This window comes from Micromesistius poutassou (assembly GCF_964030765.1).
Source record: "Micromesistius poutassou genome assembly, chromosome: 2".
Classification (NCBI taxonomy): Eukaryota; Metazoa; Chordata; class Actinopteri; order Gadiformes; family Gadidae; genus Micromesistius; species Micromesistius poutassou.
The window spans coordinates 6,446,229-6,463,323 of NC_140272.1; the positions used below are offsets into that span (position 1 = coordinate 6,446,229).

Sequence of the window (17,095 nt, forward strand, 5' to 3'; positions counted from 1 at the left end):
CTTTTGAGTTTAGGGTCAGGTGTGCATTCCTGATGTCACGTGTCACAATAAAAATACAAATGTTGGAATAGGCACAGTAGGGTGCAGCCCAGTAGCCGGATAAGTGTTTCTCAGATAGTGTTGGAGCGGCGCCCGTCCGGGGCCGTTTTGTAATCAAATTAGAAAATGTAATTAAGAAATATCTTTGATCTTTTTTTTTTTACCAAGAAGAGCTCTTTAAAAACTAACTACTGGTACTACTACTACTGCAATATTTCTACGCCGTTCAGTAACCGAATCACTCGACAAACATTCTGATAACTAGTGAAACAAGGGTGTCCTTCAGGGAATAGATCAGAACTTGTTTAAGAGGCAATGATTTAATCTTCAAAAATTGGATTATGGCTGGAAATTGAGACTACAAGCATGGAAAGCCCCTTCATGGTAAACCTAATAAAATAACCTCGTCAGTGAATTAGCCCAACAATCCCAAGTGTTTCTAAATTAATCTAGTTGTCCAACCCCGTTAGCAACCAGCTGGAGGTCTCCGTGCAGGTGGAGCCTGCTGCTCTGAGCTCAGAGAGGAGCTTGACTCCAGTGCAGGTGGCGCCTGCTGCTCTGAGCTTCAGAATGAGAGGTCTTCAGTGAGGTCAGACCTCATTGAAGATCTTATTGGAACAATATTATTGGAAGGAATACATAATCATTTAAAGGTCCCATGGCATGCTATTTTATGGATGCTTTAATATAGGTGTTAGTGGGCCCCTAATACAACTTGAAGACGTTCAAGAAATTCAGAGTTACAGCCACTACGAGCCAGTCCCACAATGACCTCTCCACAAACGTGCCGTTTTTAGAGGCGGGTTAATATCATATATCCATCATATTATATTTAGATATCTATATAATATATATTATCATGGTCCAAAGCTGTTTGCGCCTCCGGATGATATTATGAATCTCAAACGACTGCGTCGGGTTCTCAGACGCCTCTGGTTCTTCCACTTCCACGTCAATATTAAGTACAGACTGAACCGCGAAATGGAGGAGAAAGGGATTGTTGCCCGCGATTGTTGACCAGGGTTGTCTCCCGCAGCGGGCAGCGGGGCTCCGGCGGGGCTCCGGCGGGGAGACAACCCCGGGCAACGGGCAACGGGCAGCGTTCAGCGGGGCTCCGGCAGACAATCCTGGGCAACAATCCTTTTCTCCTCAATGTCGCGGTTCCCAATTCCTTCTCAACCATGGCCGAGATAACCTCCACTACGAATCTCGTTGTGGAAATACCAGAGACCTCAGAGAACCCTACGCAGTCTAGTCTTTTCACCAAATGGGAGCTTTATGCAAGCTTGCGTTATTGTGTTGCGTGTTATGCACCATAACACCAACAGCAGAACGGTTATCCACACACACACACACACACACACACACACACACACACACACACACACACACACACACACACACACACACACACACACACACACACACACACACACACACACACACACACACACACACACACACACACACACACACACACACACACACACACACACACACACACACACACACACACCTCTGGGCGGGCCAAGCAGAAAAAGGGGACGTAACCTGGCCCCATATGACGACATATGAGGCCAGATCCCAAATCCGCACGTTTGAGCATTCATTTTTTCAAAGGCGGGGCAAGATACCTACTGCATGTTTTACACCTAACGCAATTTTTAGCTACTGGGGGACCATAGGCAGGCTAGGGGAACTCAAATCAATGTTAGAAAACCTCATAAAGTGAAAATGTCATGCCATGGGACCTTTAAATAGATGGTTTGTCTTGTTTGTCTTGCCCGTGTTTTTTTTTTTTTTGAAGACTCATATTATTTGAAGAAACATTCCCAGAGATCAGTGTGCTGATATCACCAGAGATCCATTTACAATATTTAATTGTAAAGGGGTCGGATGTAACGATGTGGCGGTAAATTCTATTCATCACACACTTTATTAAATCAACTCCAATGAGGGGAATGTACATCTCAGACACAAACCGGTAAGTAGAAAAAGGTCAGTTTGGTCGGGCTGCATTCCAAATAACTTCATTTAACATTGTGTTGTTTTCAAACCAGGTTTTTATAAACAAAAACTAATAAACATTAATTGTTGTGCAACAGAACAAAAACTATATTTGTGAACTAGATAGAGCAGAGGTTGGATTAACAGTTCAATGCCAGTTTACCAAGACAGAATACCATTGTTCCAAATCCATTTCCATAAGCGTCCTCCTTAAACGTTTATTACCTGCTTCCAATGTCATTCCGTACCGCTAGTAAACATTCCTAAACGCCGACCTGCTATTCCCAATCCACTTAACTTGTAACGATACATTCTCTCCTGGAGTTGATAGGTGTTGGGTGACGGCCTGAATCCTCACGTTCTGCCCCCCCCCCCCCCCACTGAAGACTGCGTCATCCCTGGTCCCAATCCTCCACAGCCAATCCTAGCAGTTATAATACATGCCGCCAAAGTGATAAAAAGTACCTAAAAGCGTCTGGAAATGTTGAAAATATAGCTATTTCTAGAATATTTTATTATTTCTAAAGTGAAATCACAATTTCTTTGGAAAATGATGTGGAAACTTTCTTTGTATAAATATTAGATTCCTAAAATAAAGTCTCTTTCAGACGTTGCATATCTGAAAGTCTGTGAGTCAAGCGAAGAGATTCAATCGTGTTTGCCTTAGTAGTGTTTCAAAGAAGCATTTGAACCCACAACTCAGACCTGAGAACATGAGGCATCGCACCCTCTGGGCACTGGGTTCCACAGCCCAAGGGCACTGCGGCTGAACTTTGGCACACTTTCAGAGCGATGACTCAGATAAGGTAAGGCTTTACATTTTGTTAAGTTAAGAGAAAACCATCACTTTCATATCATTAATCTCACAAGGCACTTGGAAATTAAATGTCCATTAAAATGACAAACGTTCAGAAAGGCCTTTGACGAGCGTCTGGTGAGAACAGGCATAAATACACACTGGAGACGGGGCAGACTGTACATCATCAACACCGGGCCCTGGTCCACCTCGCTGACGACCAGGCCTCGGTGCACGGGGCCGTGGGGGTCCGCTGTGTGAGGGGGGGCCCCTCGGAGGGCCTCCTGGGGCCCCTCAGGCGGGCTGCTGGGGGTTGATGTTCATGTGCGGGGGGTGACCCAGTAGACCGATGCGCTGCTTCTGCTTCCTCTGCTCCGTCATCTGCAGGAGGAACCAAGGAACATGCGTCAGACTACGGTTCTAGAGTGGGGGAGCCGGTTCCTCAGGCCTGCTCACATACTGCCTGTGACCTTTGAACCCTGTGACCTCGGGGCCGGCGCTGACACCTTGAACCCTGGCCAGTACCTTCTCCAGAAACCCCCTTTAGTCTGACACGTTGGAGGCTGAGGGCCATGGGGATGGATGGACAGACAGCGGTTTGTTTCCCAGTCTCGATTCAGCCCTGAAAGCACTCTTTGTTGTGGTTTGTCTGCGAGTGAGTCCGTATGTTTCACTTTTACACACCACTCTTTATCCGCCTGCGGATCACAAGGTCTTCCTTCAGGGAACGCGGCGGTCCCGGCGTTCTGCTACACACCAAATAATCAACCACATGAGAGATACATTATATACCAAAGACTATCACTGAGGCAGCAGTCCAACCTTATCAGTAACAACTAGACCGACCAGAGGAGAGCCTCCACACCCACGTACTGGACCGGTAGGGAGCCACGAGTCTGGTGTTATCCACCATGATAGACTCTACACAGTCCTCCTCCTTCTCCTCCTCCCCCTGCTCCCCCTGCTCCGCTGACCCCCCGACCCCCTCTCCCTTCCCCAGGAGTGCCTCACCCCCTGCTGGGGGGCCGTCTGTGGGGGGCGGGGGGAGGAGGAGGACAGGGGGCTGATGGAGGGAGCTGGTGGTGGGCTTAAGGAGGACTGAAGTCTCCCTGTCTCTAGTCTCCATCCAGAGAGAGGAGCTGGAGTCGCTCCACAACCACTAGGGCACTGGGGCCGCGAGCTGGTCTGGACTGGGAACACAGGGAGTGCTGTACAAGAGGGGCTGGACTTTGTGTCACCTTGTAATGTGTGTACTGTATTCAAGGTATTCCGATATTTAGTTGAATTGTCTGCTACTCATTTTATGTCTTCTAATCTTATTAGCTCTTAAAGAAGCTTTTTAAGTTAAAAAACAGAAGAAACAGAAACGTATGTCCCAGTGTTTCAGATGAGAGGGTCTCTGAGTCTAAACGGGGACGGGGTACGGTACCTGCTCCTTGAGCTCGGTGAGCTGTCCCGACAGGTTGGACACCAGCCTCATGGCAGTCTCCAGCTTCTCCTGCAGGTTCCTGATCTCGTTCTGCTCCCCCTCCGCGTCACTGCTCACCAGGGACATCGCCCGCATCCGTGGAAACCAGTCGAGGTTGTGCTCCTGGGCCGACCAATCACAGCATCAGCCAACAGACAGGTTCACGGGGGGCACAGACTGAACGGCGGGCCAAGCTAATGTTTGATATTTTCTTTCAAGTCTTAAATACCGAAGAAGATTAGCAGGGAGGAAGTGGCTTTAATGTCCATGGCCATGCTGGCAAACATTCTGTATCTTTAATGTCCATGCTAGCCAACATACTGTATCTTTAATGTCCATGCTAGCCAACATACTGTATCTTTAATGTTCATGCTAGCCAACATACTGTATCTTTAATGTTCATGCTAGCCAACATACTGTATCTTTAATGTCCATGCTGGCCAACATACTGTATCTTTAATGTCCATGGCCATGCTAGCCAACATACTGTATCTTTAATGTCCATGCTGGCCAACATACTGTATCTTTAATGTTCATGGCCATGCTTGCTTGCACACATACTGTCGTGTTTATGGCCATGCATGCTAACAAATATTTCCTATTTCAAATAAAGAGTATAGCATTGCAAGAACGAGTGACAGCCAGGATGACATTGAGTGGTCTAGCTACAGGGAGAGAGGATGCAGAGAGGATGCCTTCAAGGTTCCCCAGGTGTTGGTCAGCCCGGGCTCTAACTCAACTGATGTTCAGCTGTCATGTCTGCTTTAGAGTGTGCAAGATGAAGTCCTTGTCCCTTGACAAGGACTTCATCTTGTCAAGTGTGTGTGTGTGTGTGTGTGTGTGTGTGTGTGTGTGTGTGTGTGTGTGTGTGTGTGTGTGTGTGTGTGGTGGTGACGACAATAGAAACCTAAAGGTGAATACCAATGTCCGTGGTTCACCAAAGGTCATGCGTACACTCAGTATGCAAGAGGTCAAATGACCCGTGAACTCCACCGTTTAGCTACCTAGCACCTAGCCCCACTTAGCCCCTAGCCCCACTTAGCACCTAGCCCCACTTAGCACCTAGCCCCACTTAGCACCTAGCCCCACTTAGCACCTAGCCCCACTTAGCACCTAGCCCCACTTAGCAGTTAGCCCTACAGGCTACATGTGTACTTCGCCGGTCAGCGAGAGGTCAACAGATTTCGTTGAACAAAACGTCCGTCCACAATACCTTTTGAACGTTCCAGTTCAGTGACATGTGATCCTGTAGATCCCCTGCAGGGGACCGTTTAAGGACTGGCAACCAGCAGCTGTGTGTCGGAGCACTAGATCTCCAGGAGTGTGACGTGTGTGAAGTGTTTGCATTACTCTCTTTTCTTTATAACCACAGCCACCGCTGAAACAAAGCCCAGCCCAGCCTGGGGATGAGTTCCACTTAAGGGTGATGATTTCTAACTCGTGTTGTCTACCTTGTGGTTATGAGTTCTACCTCGTGGTGATGGGTTCTACCTCGTGGTGATGGCTTCCACCCACCTTGATCATCTGGGCCACATAGCTCTCGGGCCCGGTGTACTCGGTGGAGTCCTTCACCTTCACCAGCACCACGAAGAACAGGTAGTGCCACATGTTGTGCTCCTCCTTGATGTGCTCCTCAAAGGTCACCGTCTTGTTGTCGAACTTGTCTCTCTCCAGACCTGCACACACACACACACACACGGACACCTTTCACTCCCTTTGGGAACTGTCTATATCTATCTATCTTTATGTCGATATTTTATATATGGTAGACGAACTGCATTTATCTATTCACCATGAAGACCACTGACTCACACCATTAAGACTATTAATACCACTGATACATAGACTCTCATTAGGGAGGATGTGTCCTCTGTCCTGAGTGGAGTTCTGTCCTCATTAATGAGAGGACAGAACTCAACTGAGGACAGAGAGGACATGTCCTAACCAATGAGAGATGTCCTCAATAGAGTACCGTCCTCTCTGTCCTCTCATTAGTGAGGACATGTCCTCTCTGTCCTCAGTAGAGTTCTGTCCTCTCAGTAGAGTTCTGTCCTCTCAGTAGAGTTCTGTCCTCTCTGTTCTGTCCATTAGTGGGGACGCGTCCTCAGGACGGAGCAGAACCCGATTGCAGACTTTGGAGTTGCAAATGTATGCAAGTGAAAAAAAAACCGAAATGTGCAAAATAACATTCATCAGAGAGACAAGGCTGAGACCATAAACCACGGTCGGTCTGCAGCGTCCTCCAGGACGACCTGGGGCGGGCGGGGGGTAGGGGGCTGGGGGCCCATATGGAGGGACACTGCACGTCAACGTCACATTTTATGAGACAGGCGGCCCGTCAGATTGAAGCAGAGGCAGATTTACTTTGCCGCGAAGGCAGCGATCAGTCCTTGGAGGTTGTCCGGTCCAGAGCGGAGGGAGTCTGACGTGGGGAGGAAGCAGGCCCTCCACTTTTGACTGACTGACTTATTGACAACCAAGTCATTGGGAAATTCCCCGTCCCGACTTTTTAAGAAATGATATACTAGCTCTTTTGTCAAAAGATAATATTTTATGTTGAAAACCTGAAACTTGCATGTATTAAACTGTATTTTTTTTATGCATTACGTGCATAAAAAAAATCATCAAAAAATAAGAGGATTATGCATAATCCTCTTAACGTGTCTAATAGTTATCAACTCAAGACAACAATACAAGCTAATTAAAGACCTCTTCAATGGAGACTCAGTATTTAGTTTCAGAGAATACAACTAGCTTTATGTTTTAAGGAGTGGATTTTTTTTGAAGGGGTCAACCACATCAATCAACAACCGTTATGCACATGCAGATTAGCGGAGCTCTTAGGAGATTGGAGGATATACGTGTGTTTATGAGTGGGTAAAGCGATGCAGCTTAAGCCCACGCAGGCCTCCGCCCCCGTCCCCCCCCCCACGAGGCTCCAGTTTCCCCGAGGTTGGGCTGGAAACCATGGCGACGTGCCCCCCCCCACCGGCCATAACTTACTTAACAGAGTGAGTCAGAGCAGAAACAGCCGGGTGACATAACACTGCTCTCATTCCACACACTGACCGCTGGGCTAACTGGCTGGCCACACACACACACACACACGCACACTCGACACCCTAGGACACACACACACACACACACACACACACACACACACACACACACACACACACACACACACACACACACACACACACACACACACACACACACACACACACACACACGCTTGACACACACAAACACAAACGCTATCGACACACTAGGACACACGTGATCGACACACTAGGACACACACACACACGTGTGATCCACACACACACACACACACACACACACACACACACACACACACCTCCAGACTCAACAGGCAGACATGCAGCAAACCGAGATGCGTGTATATACATAAACATGGAGCGATCAATGCCGCTCACAGCCTGCAGCTAAAAACTACAGGCTGAACAAAATATATATGAGAGAGAGAGAGAGCGAGAGAGAGAGCGAGAGACGGAGAGACAGACAGAGAGAGAGGGAGACAGACAGAGAGCGAGACAGAGAGAGAGAGAGAGAGAGAGACAGACAGAGACAGAGAGAGAGAGTGTGCATGTAAGAAAAGAAGATGCATGAAATACAGAGGACAGCTGGGAGCCACCATGACTCAGCTCTGTAGGAACTACAGAGAGAGAGAGAGAGCGAGAGAGAGAGTGACAGAGAGCGACACTACGCCTTCCCACACAGAAGGTCAGTGTCAAAGTCGGTGTTGATTCATAAAGCGCAGTTTGACATTTGCAGGTCTCCTCTCCTCTCCCCTGCGTGTTGCGGGCTGAATAGGCGAGTGAGAGGCGACACCAGCGCCGATATACCGTGTACCTCCGAGTTATTTAAGGCAGGGCTCTCCGGTGGCCAGGTGAACGCCGCGCTTGACCTCACTCAGCGCTTGGCATCCAGAAGCTTCCTGCAGCCCCGGCGGCACAGTACGGCCAGAAACCGGAGCGGGAGCTTCCTCCTCATGTGCTCATCTTACGGGAGGAGTGTGCATGCTCCACTTGGTTACGCAGCCGTCACGTGCGCCGGTCGGTTGTGCGTCCACATGTGGCATCCGACCCGGGGGTTTAGTGTGTCCTCACGGTGTCCCTCCGCTCGCCGGCCAGCAGGGCAGAAGACCCCTCACCCTCTCACTCGCCTCAGTGAGAGGCGAGTGAGAGTGTCTCGCCTCAAATACCTCACCCGCTCACCCCTCATCCCGCACTCTCTAACCCTCCAACACCTCACCCTCTAACTCGATAACCCCCTCACCCTCTAACCCCCTCTCATCCCCTCACCCTCTAACTCGATAACCCCCTCACCCTCTAACCCCCTCTCATCCCCTCACCCTCTAACCACTCACCCTCTAACCCCCTCTCACCCTCTCACCCCTCACTCACTCACCGCAGATGAAGCAGGTGGTCTTCAGCACCTCCTCCTTCTTCTGCTTCTCACTCCTCAGGTCGGCGAAGGTGTCGATGATGACTCCGAAGATGAGGTTGAGGACGATGATGATGACCATGAAGAAGAAGAGCAGGTCGTAGACGACCCGGGCGGCGAACAGGGGCTCCTGTCCCGGAACACACGGAGGGGTGAGGGACAGGTGGAGGGGTGAGGGACGGGTGGAGGGATGAGGGACGGATGGAGGGGTTACTGCTGTAGGATGAAGAGGAGCCATCTGAACATGAACAGACCAAAGTCTGCTCCAAACTCTGCTCATGTTGGGACATACATTTACATTTAGCAGACGCTATTATCCAAAGAGAATTACACCGGTTCACCCATTCACACACCGACGGCAGAGTCAACCACGCGAGGCGTCTTGCTCAGGGACACCTCGACACACTTGCAGATCGAACTAGATCGTCCACCCGCACTACCTCCTGAGCCACATGCCGACCCCCCCCCCTCACATGAGCCATGAGGGTCGTTGGCCCGTGTTGGACGCGACCCAGCAGGTCGTTTGTGTAACAGTCGACCTGTTCTCAGCCCTATGACCAGGTTAGCGTCTTGCATAAAACCTCATACAGGAGGTCAACATATAAGTGTTTTATATAAGGTTTTTGGTTAACCCGGGCCGGCCATTGGTGCAGACGGGAACCAGAGAACACGGGTGCGAGGCGAGCAGATGCCGCAGTCACAGATACAGGCTTACACAACGCGTATGATCTGTTATGGTGAGCTGAGCTAGATAGCATAGCGTGTCGGAGCCAGACCAGCGCAAAGCGAAGCACGAGGGGAGGTCTGCGTTCGCTCTCACCGTCGATCTCTAGGAAGCTACGACGGCCCACGCTGCACTGAGCCGTGATGGGGAAGCTGCCCTCACATCCTCTCTGATATTATTAGTAAACGGGTCTTTAGATTTGATGAGAAACTGTCTCACCCACACACGCTGCGGCCGCGAGACAGTTTCACAACAACACCTTTCACCGCCGTTCTTCTGAAGTTTCTCTACGATGTCGATGACGCGTTGAGATCTAGAGGATCTGTCGCTCCACTGGTCCATGCTAAGCACGTACACTCTCCTGCTACTGCAAAGGGCGGTGGATAAAAGGGTCCACTCAGTAGTGTGTACGAGCTTATATGCATTGCATGTATGCTTACATGCATGCACGTGTGTGTGGCCATGTGTGTGTGAACGTATGCATGTACGTGTGTGCGTATGCGTGTATGCGCACTTGTGTGTGCACGAACGTGTGTGGGTGTGTGCCTGCGCGTGTGGGTGTGTGCGTGTGTATGCGCGTACGTGCGTGCAAGCACGTGCCTGTGTGTGTGTGCTTGTGTTTGTGTGCCTGTGTATGAGTGGGTGCGTGCGTGCGTTTGTGCATACGTGCGTGCGTGTATGTGCTTGTGTGCCTGTGCGTGCCTGTGCGTGCGTGCGTGATCCGTACCTCTTTGGAGGGCTTGCGGAGTACGTCCCCCACCCCCCCTCCGCTGCGGAGGCCGTGACTCAGCACCGTCACGATGCACATAAGCAGAGAGTCGCAGGCGCGCTCCTTACCGCTCTCCTCCAGGCTGACCCGCTCCAGCTCTGCAGATCACAACAGAACCCCGGCGGTCACTGTGGTCAGTGTGGTCACCGGGCAGGACGGCAGCTGCTCATGCTGCTGCTCCCTGCGTGCTCATAGTCTGTCTTTCAAAGGCCTCCTGGAGGACCGTACTTTAGAGGGCATTTATGGGTGGTTTCTGTCCAAACTTGGAAAACTGGACAGACGCATTCTTGATATACTGTGATTAAAATGACTATTGATGAAAATATATTCGAATGGGATTAATGTGTTGCTTTTCTGTCTTAACTGAATGGAACTCGGCCATGCACCGTTGCAAATAGATTTAGGGAAGGCATATTAAACGTAATCTGTTCAGCATCCAACGGACAGAGCCAGAATAACAGAACCATCCTAGCTTATGATCTGAAATATCTACTAATACTTTTTTCACAGCCGAGCAAAAATATTTTCAGACATTATTGACATTTCGTCACAAAGAACCAAATCTATGTTTCATTTCAAGACCCAGTGAGAGAGACGGACGTCATGCAGCTCAGGGTGAGCCTCTGACAGGCTGCAGGGCGGCAGTACCTCGCTGCACGGCCTCCATGGAGCAGTTCTCCTCCTTCCCCGTGCGGCACACCCCCTCTGAGAGCAGCTCGTTGGCCAGGCTGGGAGACCCCTCTGCCCCAGGAGAACCAGGAGAACCAGGAGAAGGAAGGAGGAGCAGGAGAACCAAGAGGAGGCGCAGGAGGAGCACCAGGAGAACCAGAAGGAGCACCAGGAGAGGCAGGAGGAGACAGCAGGAGACAGGAGGAGGTGGCAGTGGTGGTGGTTAGCAAAGACATTCATGGATCAATGGTGTCTGTCAACTCATTTAAAATTGAAACAGGATGGAACAACGTAAACCACCCAGAACACACCAGAAGAGAAGGCAGACCATAAGGACAGCCATGGACTTCATGGAGCATCACTTAGTGATGAACCCCTTGATAAGCCTTAACATCAGGATTAGAGTTAACATCTCTGCTGTCCGCCACCCTAGCGTCAGGAGAGGCCCACTCACTGAGCGTGGCGTTGGGCAGGCGGTCCACCTCCAGGATGAAGTCGTCCTTGAAGAAGATGTAGCCCACGATGGAGAACAGGTAGACCAGGATGAGGGCCAGCACGGCCGTCAGCACGATGGAGCGCCCATTACGCGTCACGCTCTTGATCACGTTGAGCAGCGTCTCCTCGCGGTACACCAGGTCGAACAGCTGCAGGACGCCACCACAACATCACCTCATGTTAGTTATGTTATGTTATGTTAGGATATGTTCTTATTACAAAGGTTGAAGAGCTGCAGGAGGCCTCTTGTTATGTTATGTTATGTGATGTTTCTGAACTGCACAGTCCAAGCGCTGCAGGACACCACCACAACATCCCCTCATGTTATGTTATGTTATGTTATGTTTCTGACTTCACAGGTGGAAGGTGTGGTACCCATGGATGAGTGACTAGTGGAATGACTAAATCAAGACGCTGGAAGTACCTTTAAAATAAATGATATACGTGTAAGGATACAATATACAAGGTATGGCTGAAGGAAAGCCTTCAGTGTGGGCTGGGCTTCACCACATACATGACGGTGTTGACATCATGCTCCTCAACAGACGGCGGTATAAAGACCCTGGGCCCGCAGCCATATGAACCGGGATGACTGGTGAGCCAGGCCTAATGCCAGCACAACAACACGGTCATACGAGCAGGAAAACATCCTCGCTTCTCAGTTACACACGTCCCTGAAGCTACAGACTATATATAAAGAGAGAGACGTAATTATACCCACCACTGACTAAACCAAAAACCCTACTGGCACCAAACGCGTGGCAGGTGCCCCAGTGGTGGATGCGTGTGTGAGTGAGTGTGTGAGTGAGTGAATGAGTGAGTGTATGTGAGAGAGTGTGTATGTGAGTGAATGAGTGAGTGTATGTGAGAGTGCGTGCGCGTTTGTCTCACCAGGAGGCTGTAGAAGAAGACGTGCACGAAGACCCCCAGGCTGCAGATGATGAGGTAGAGCAGGTGGTAGAGGAACTCAAAGTCCAGGACCATGGCCTTGTAGCCCCGCGTGAAGGTCCCTCTGTTCCCCACGAAGCTCATCAGGAAGATGATCTTATTACACACCTGCAAAAGCCACCTCAACCTTAATGTGATGTAGACCTACTGGTATATTTAACAATTATTCGCCGAAGGCGAAGTGAACGGAGTCTGAGGTGAGTAATGGTTTTAGTATATACTACATGTGAAACGAGGGGATTTATTTGTTTTTATTAGCGTGACAAGACGACTGTCACGCGCAATGAAAACAATATCCAGAGTTTGAGATCTCAATCATGGGATATTGCCCAATATCCCGAGATAGCGAACCAATCAAATTGCTCTATCTTAGGAGGTTCACTTGTAGCATATACTATATATATATATATATATATAAGTATATGTTATAAAAAGACCAAGCCCTAGCAGCAACAACTTCCTCTTGTTGTCCACTAAGACGCGTGATGACAGCCAGAGAACAGGGGCCTCCGCCTCCAAGAGAGACTCCTGGAGGCCAAGAGAGAGGCTGGGAGAGAGAGGCTAGGAGAGAGAGGCTAGGAGTGAGAGGCTAGGAGAGAGAGGCTAGGAGAGAGAGGCTAGGAGAGAGAGGCTAGGAGTGAGAGGCTAGGAGTGAGAGGCTAGGAGAGAGAGGCTAGGAGAGAGAGGCTAGGAGTGAGAGGCTAGGAGTGAGAGGCTAGGAGAGAGAGGCTAGGAGTGATAGGCTAGGAGAGAGAGGCTAGGAGAGAGAGGCTAGGAGAGAGAGGCTGGGAGAGAGAGGCTAGGAGAGAGAGGCTAGGAGTGATAGGCTAGGAGAGAGAGGCTAGGAGAGAGAGGCTAGGAGAGAGAGGCTGGGAGAGAGAGGCTGGGAGAGAGAGGCTAGGAGAGAGAGGCTAGGAGAGAGAGGCTAGGAGTGATAGGCTAGGAGAGAGAGGCTGGGAGAGAGAGGCTGGGAGAGAGAGGCTAGGAGAGAGAGGCTAGGAGAGAGAGGCTAGGAGACCACAGACTGTCTGATCACAGGCCTGCCCAATTGGCACAGGTGCTAGAGGGAGGTCTAAAATAGGAATGGGGAGGTGGGTGAAGGGGCTGGGCGTGGTGTGAGGATTGCAATGAACCCGAGACCCATGGGGTAAGACCCATGGGGTCAGAGCAGGGGCTAGACCAGAGACCAGACCGGGGGCTGGACCATGGGCTAGACCAGTGACCAGACCACAGGCCAGACCATGAACTAGACCAGGAGCCTGAACACATGAACACATGGATGGGCAGTATACTCCGAGGGGTCTCGACCCGGGCGGGGGGGGACCTACGTTAACACCCCCCAGGGAGTAGAGGGTGGGCTCCAGGCCCACGGAGAAGATGAGGCGCAGGATGGAGACGATGACCAGGGCGCGGACCCCCAGCGGCTGGGGCATGATGATGACGATGATCAGGGTGGCCAGCACGCCCATCCACAGCAGGGCGGACAGGTGGGGGTCCAGCATCTCTGCGGACACAAGGCACGCCGTGAGGGGGAGCCCAGTCACACGCACACACACACACAGGCATGCACGCACACGCTCATAGACACACACACACACACACACACTCACTCATAGACACGCACACACACACAGACTCATTAACACCCTCACATTCATAACCCCCCCACCCCCAAGCACGCACACACACACGTACACACACTCAACACGCACACGCACGAGCAGAGAATCACTCACAGCCCTCTAGACCGGGACTCTCCTGACCCGGGCCCAGCCGGACCACCAGACCTCTCAGACCGCAACACTTTGAAACCCAACCGGTTACATACCAGCTACGACCGTGACACACTTTCCTCTGCGCACGTGTGTGTGTGACTGTGGGTGTGTGTCAGGCTGTGTGTGTGTGTGTGTGTGTGTGTGTGTGTGTGTGTGTGTGTGTGTGTGTGTGTGTGTGTGTGTGTGTGTGTGTGTGTGTGTGTGTGTGTGTGTCAGGCTGTGTGTGTGTGTGTGTGTGTGTCTGTATGTGTATGTGTGACTGTGCGCGAGTGTGTGTGTGTGTGTGTGTGTGTCTGACTGTGCATGTGTGTGTGACTGTGTGTGTGTGTGAGGCTGTGTGTGAGGCTGTGTGTATGTGTGTGTGTGTGTGTGTGTGTGTGCGTGTGTGACTGTGTGCGTGTGTGACTGTGTGCGTGTGTGTGTGTGAGGCTGTGCGTAAGACAGGCTTTACCAGGAGCCTCCCTACAGCCCCTCCTGATCCCGGGCTAAACCCTGGATCTGTCCTACAGTGCCGGGGCTCATGTTACTCCATGTTACTCAAGCTAACAACAGGCTTCTGCAACACTACTACAAAACAGGCCAACACACACACACACACACACACAAACACGGCAGGCTCTTTAATAACCGATTCTTTGACACACGGCTCAGGGCTGTGTGAGCCGTGAAGAGGAGGATGAGGAGGATGAGGAAGAGTGTTCAGCGACTGAAGACCAGCGGAGACAGACGATGAAGAGAACCCGCCGACTCACAGTGAATGGAAACAGTGACTCGGATCAAGTGGTAGAAACAGAGAGGGAAACTGATGGAAGGATAGAGGCAGAGTTCAGAATACATTCTGAACAGAAAGAGGGGAGTCCCCACCCACACAGATCACATGACAGGTGCCCCTTGCATAACAGCCTAAAAATACCTCAAATAAAACATTAATGAGGCATGAGCAGGCAGGGGAGGATAAGAGGAAGTCCCACCACAGGGGAGGGAGGGAGGGCGGGCGGGCGAGAGAGTGAGAGAGAGCGAGAGATACAGAGAGACAGACAGACAGACAGAAAGACAGAGAGATGGGGTGTTTTGCATGTGTAGAGTGTGTACGTAGAGGAGAATCAGCAGCTGATTGAGGCAGTCTGAAGACTTAAGATTCTGGACTTATGGACATGGTTCTGAAAATGTAAATCTTAAGTGTTCATGAGAACTTTTATTTTCTGAATGCACCTCAGGTCATCAAGTGCACTCCATGGGGAGAGGAGAGCTCTCTGAATCAAACCGGTGGTCGGTGCAGAGTCACAAGGCTCCCAGATCCTGTCTTCAATGGTGGTCATGTGATGTCGGGGAAAGGCCAAAGGTCAAAACGACTGAATCGTTTTTTTTGTTCGGAAATCCATCTCATCATCACACAAGTGGATGTTGAAATTGGCAGAAATCGTAGATCCCCATACCCTCATAATGAAGCTGGCTGAGTGGCCCTCGGTGAAGCACATAACTCCCCTTCTCCACCAGATATCAACGGGCTGTGGAGCTCTCCACCCTCCATCTGTATTTATGTATGTCAATTGTGGCCCCCATTGCACTCCCCCACTCTGCGTTTCTTCTCAAGATTTCTTCCTTGCTTAAGGGAGTTTTTTCTTGCCCGTGTGGGGGCTTGGGTCAGGGGGGTGTCATAAATACTTGGCCTGTTAAGCCCTTTGAGACTGTAATGGTGATTAACGGCTATACAAATAAAATGGAATTGAATTGAATCTGAACAAGCCTCTGCACTGAGCCGTCCTAAACTGGAGCAGAGCGCAGCAGAGACCTCATGAAAGCCTTCTCAAGTCCTTCCTGTTGTCGTGCTCCGGCAGACCTCCCCATGACCCTCACTTCTGAAGAAGCCAGGAGGCCTGCGTGTGTGAACAGGCGCGTGTTGTTGTTGTCGTCATCGTCGTCGTCGTCGTCGTCGGAGGAGGAGGAGGAGGAGGAGGAGGAGGAGGAGGAGGAGGAGGAGGAGGAGGAGGAGCAGGGAGGAACGGCGTGACCTGGCCCGTCACCAGTCACCCTCAACACACGTCAGCGTGTGATTGGAGGACAGCAGGTACAAATCAGAGACGACTTCTCGTTTAGTCATCGTCACCAGACCCCTTTGATCCCGAGTGACGTACTTCTCAGGAACCGTCAGTGAGAGGCAAGTCACCGCTCGGCATCCCGGTACGCCTCCACGCAGACCACCGACCGTTTGAACACAGAAACCTTTAGGTCAGAGGTCAACCGCCCTAACCACTGCACACACTCCCGCAACCGCACAGCGCACCCAATCAAAACCTCTCCTGCAGAGATCAAAGAGGTTGTGAAAGTACAGCCCTGCTCCACCAATCACAGTCCAGGAACATGTGACTTACATGACATATGACTGAGAGGAGGAGGAGGAGGAGGAGGAGGAGGAGGAGGAGGAGGTGAAGGACGAGGAGAAGGAGAAGAAGGAGGAGGAGGAGAAAGTCAAGGAAGAGGAGAAGGTGAAGGAGGAGGGGGAGGGGGAGAGGATGAGAATGAGGAGGTGAATGTGGAGGTAAAGGAGAAGCTAAAGGAGAAGAGGAGCCAGGCTCTGGGCCCAGTGACTCACCTCCATGGACGCCTTCCAGGGGGTAGAAGAAGCAGACGAGGAGGTTCATGAGGACGGCCAGGTTGAAGGAGATGTTGCTCCACAGAGACATGTTCCTGGAGCACCAGTACAGCACAGGCTGAGCTACAGGGGGGGGGGGGAGAGAGAGAGGGTTTTTTTTAATTACATAATTAACGAGTACATCACACCATCATTTACCTTCTCCTCAGCAGGCTCCTGTGAGAGGCTGGAGGTCCATAGCGCTTTGTGAAGGTGAGGAGATGGGAGTTCACCGTTAGGATTGACTGGGGGATTTGGATCCTTGAAAGTTTAGTTCATTGGTTTAGTTGACAGGGACAGAAC

The 17,095-nt window shown here is 50.8% G+C and overlaps 1 protein-coding gene across 1 annotated transcript in view; it reads right to left on the reverse strand.

Moving 5' to 3' along the window:
• Positions 1-1,956: 1,956 nt before the first annotated feature.
• LOC311339346 (inositol 1,4,5-trisphosphate-gated calcium channel ITPR1-like) overlaps positions 1,957-17,095 on the reverse strand; it is a gene marked incomplete at its 5' end in the record, with an annotated part of 61,335 nt that continues 46,196 nt past the window's right edge. Inside the window, 10 exons of the mRNA XM_084464726.1 lie at positions 1,957-3,223; positions 4,272-4,433; positions 5,826-5,986; positions 8,745-8,910; positions 10,232-10,371; positions 10,922-11,014; positions 11,397-11,586; positions 12,329-12,493; positions 13,714-13,889; positions 16,754-16,871. Coding sequence (XP_084320852.1) covers positions 3,137-3,223; positions 4,272-4,433; positions 5,826-5,986; positions 8,745-8,910; positions 10,232-10,371; positions 10,922-11,014; positions 11,397-11,586; positions 12,329-12,493; positions 13,714-13,889; positions 16,754-16,871 — 1,458 coding nt within the window. The 3' untranslated portion in view covers positions 1,957-3,136. The remainder of the gene's footprint in view (positions 3,224-4,271; positions 4,434-5,825; positions 5,987-8,744; positions 8,911-10,231; positions 10,372-10,921; positions 11,015-11,396; positions 11,587-12,328; positions 12,494-13,713; positions 13,890-16,753; positions 16,872-17,095) is intronic.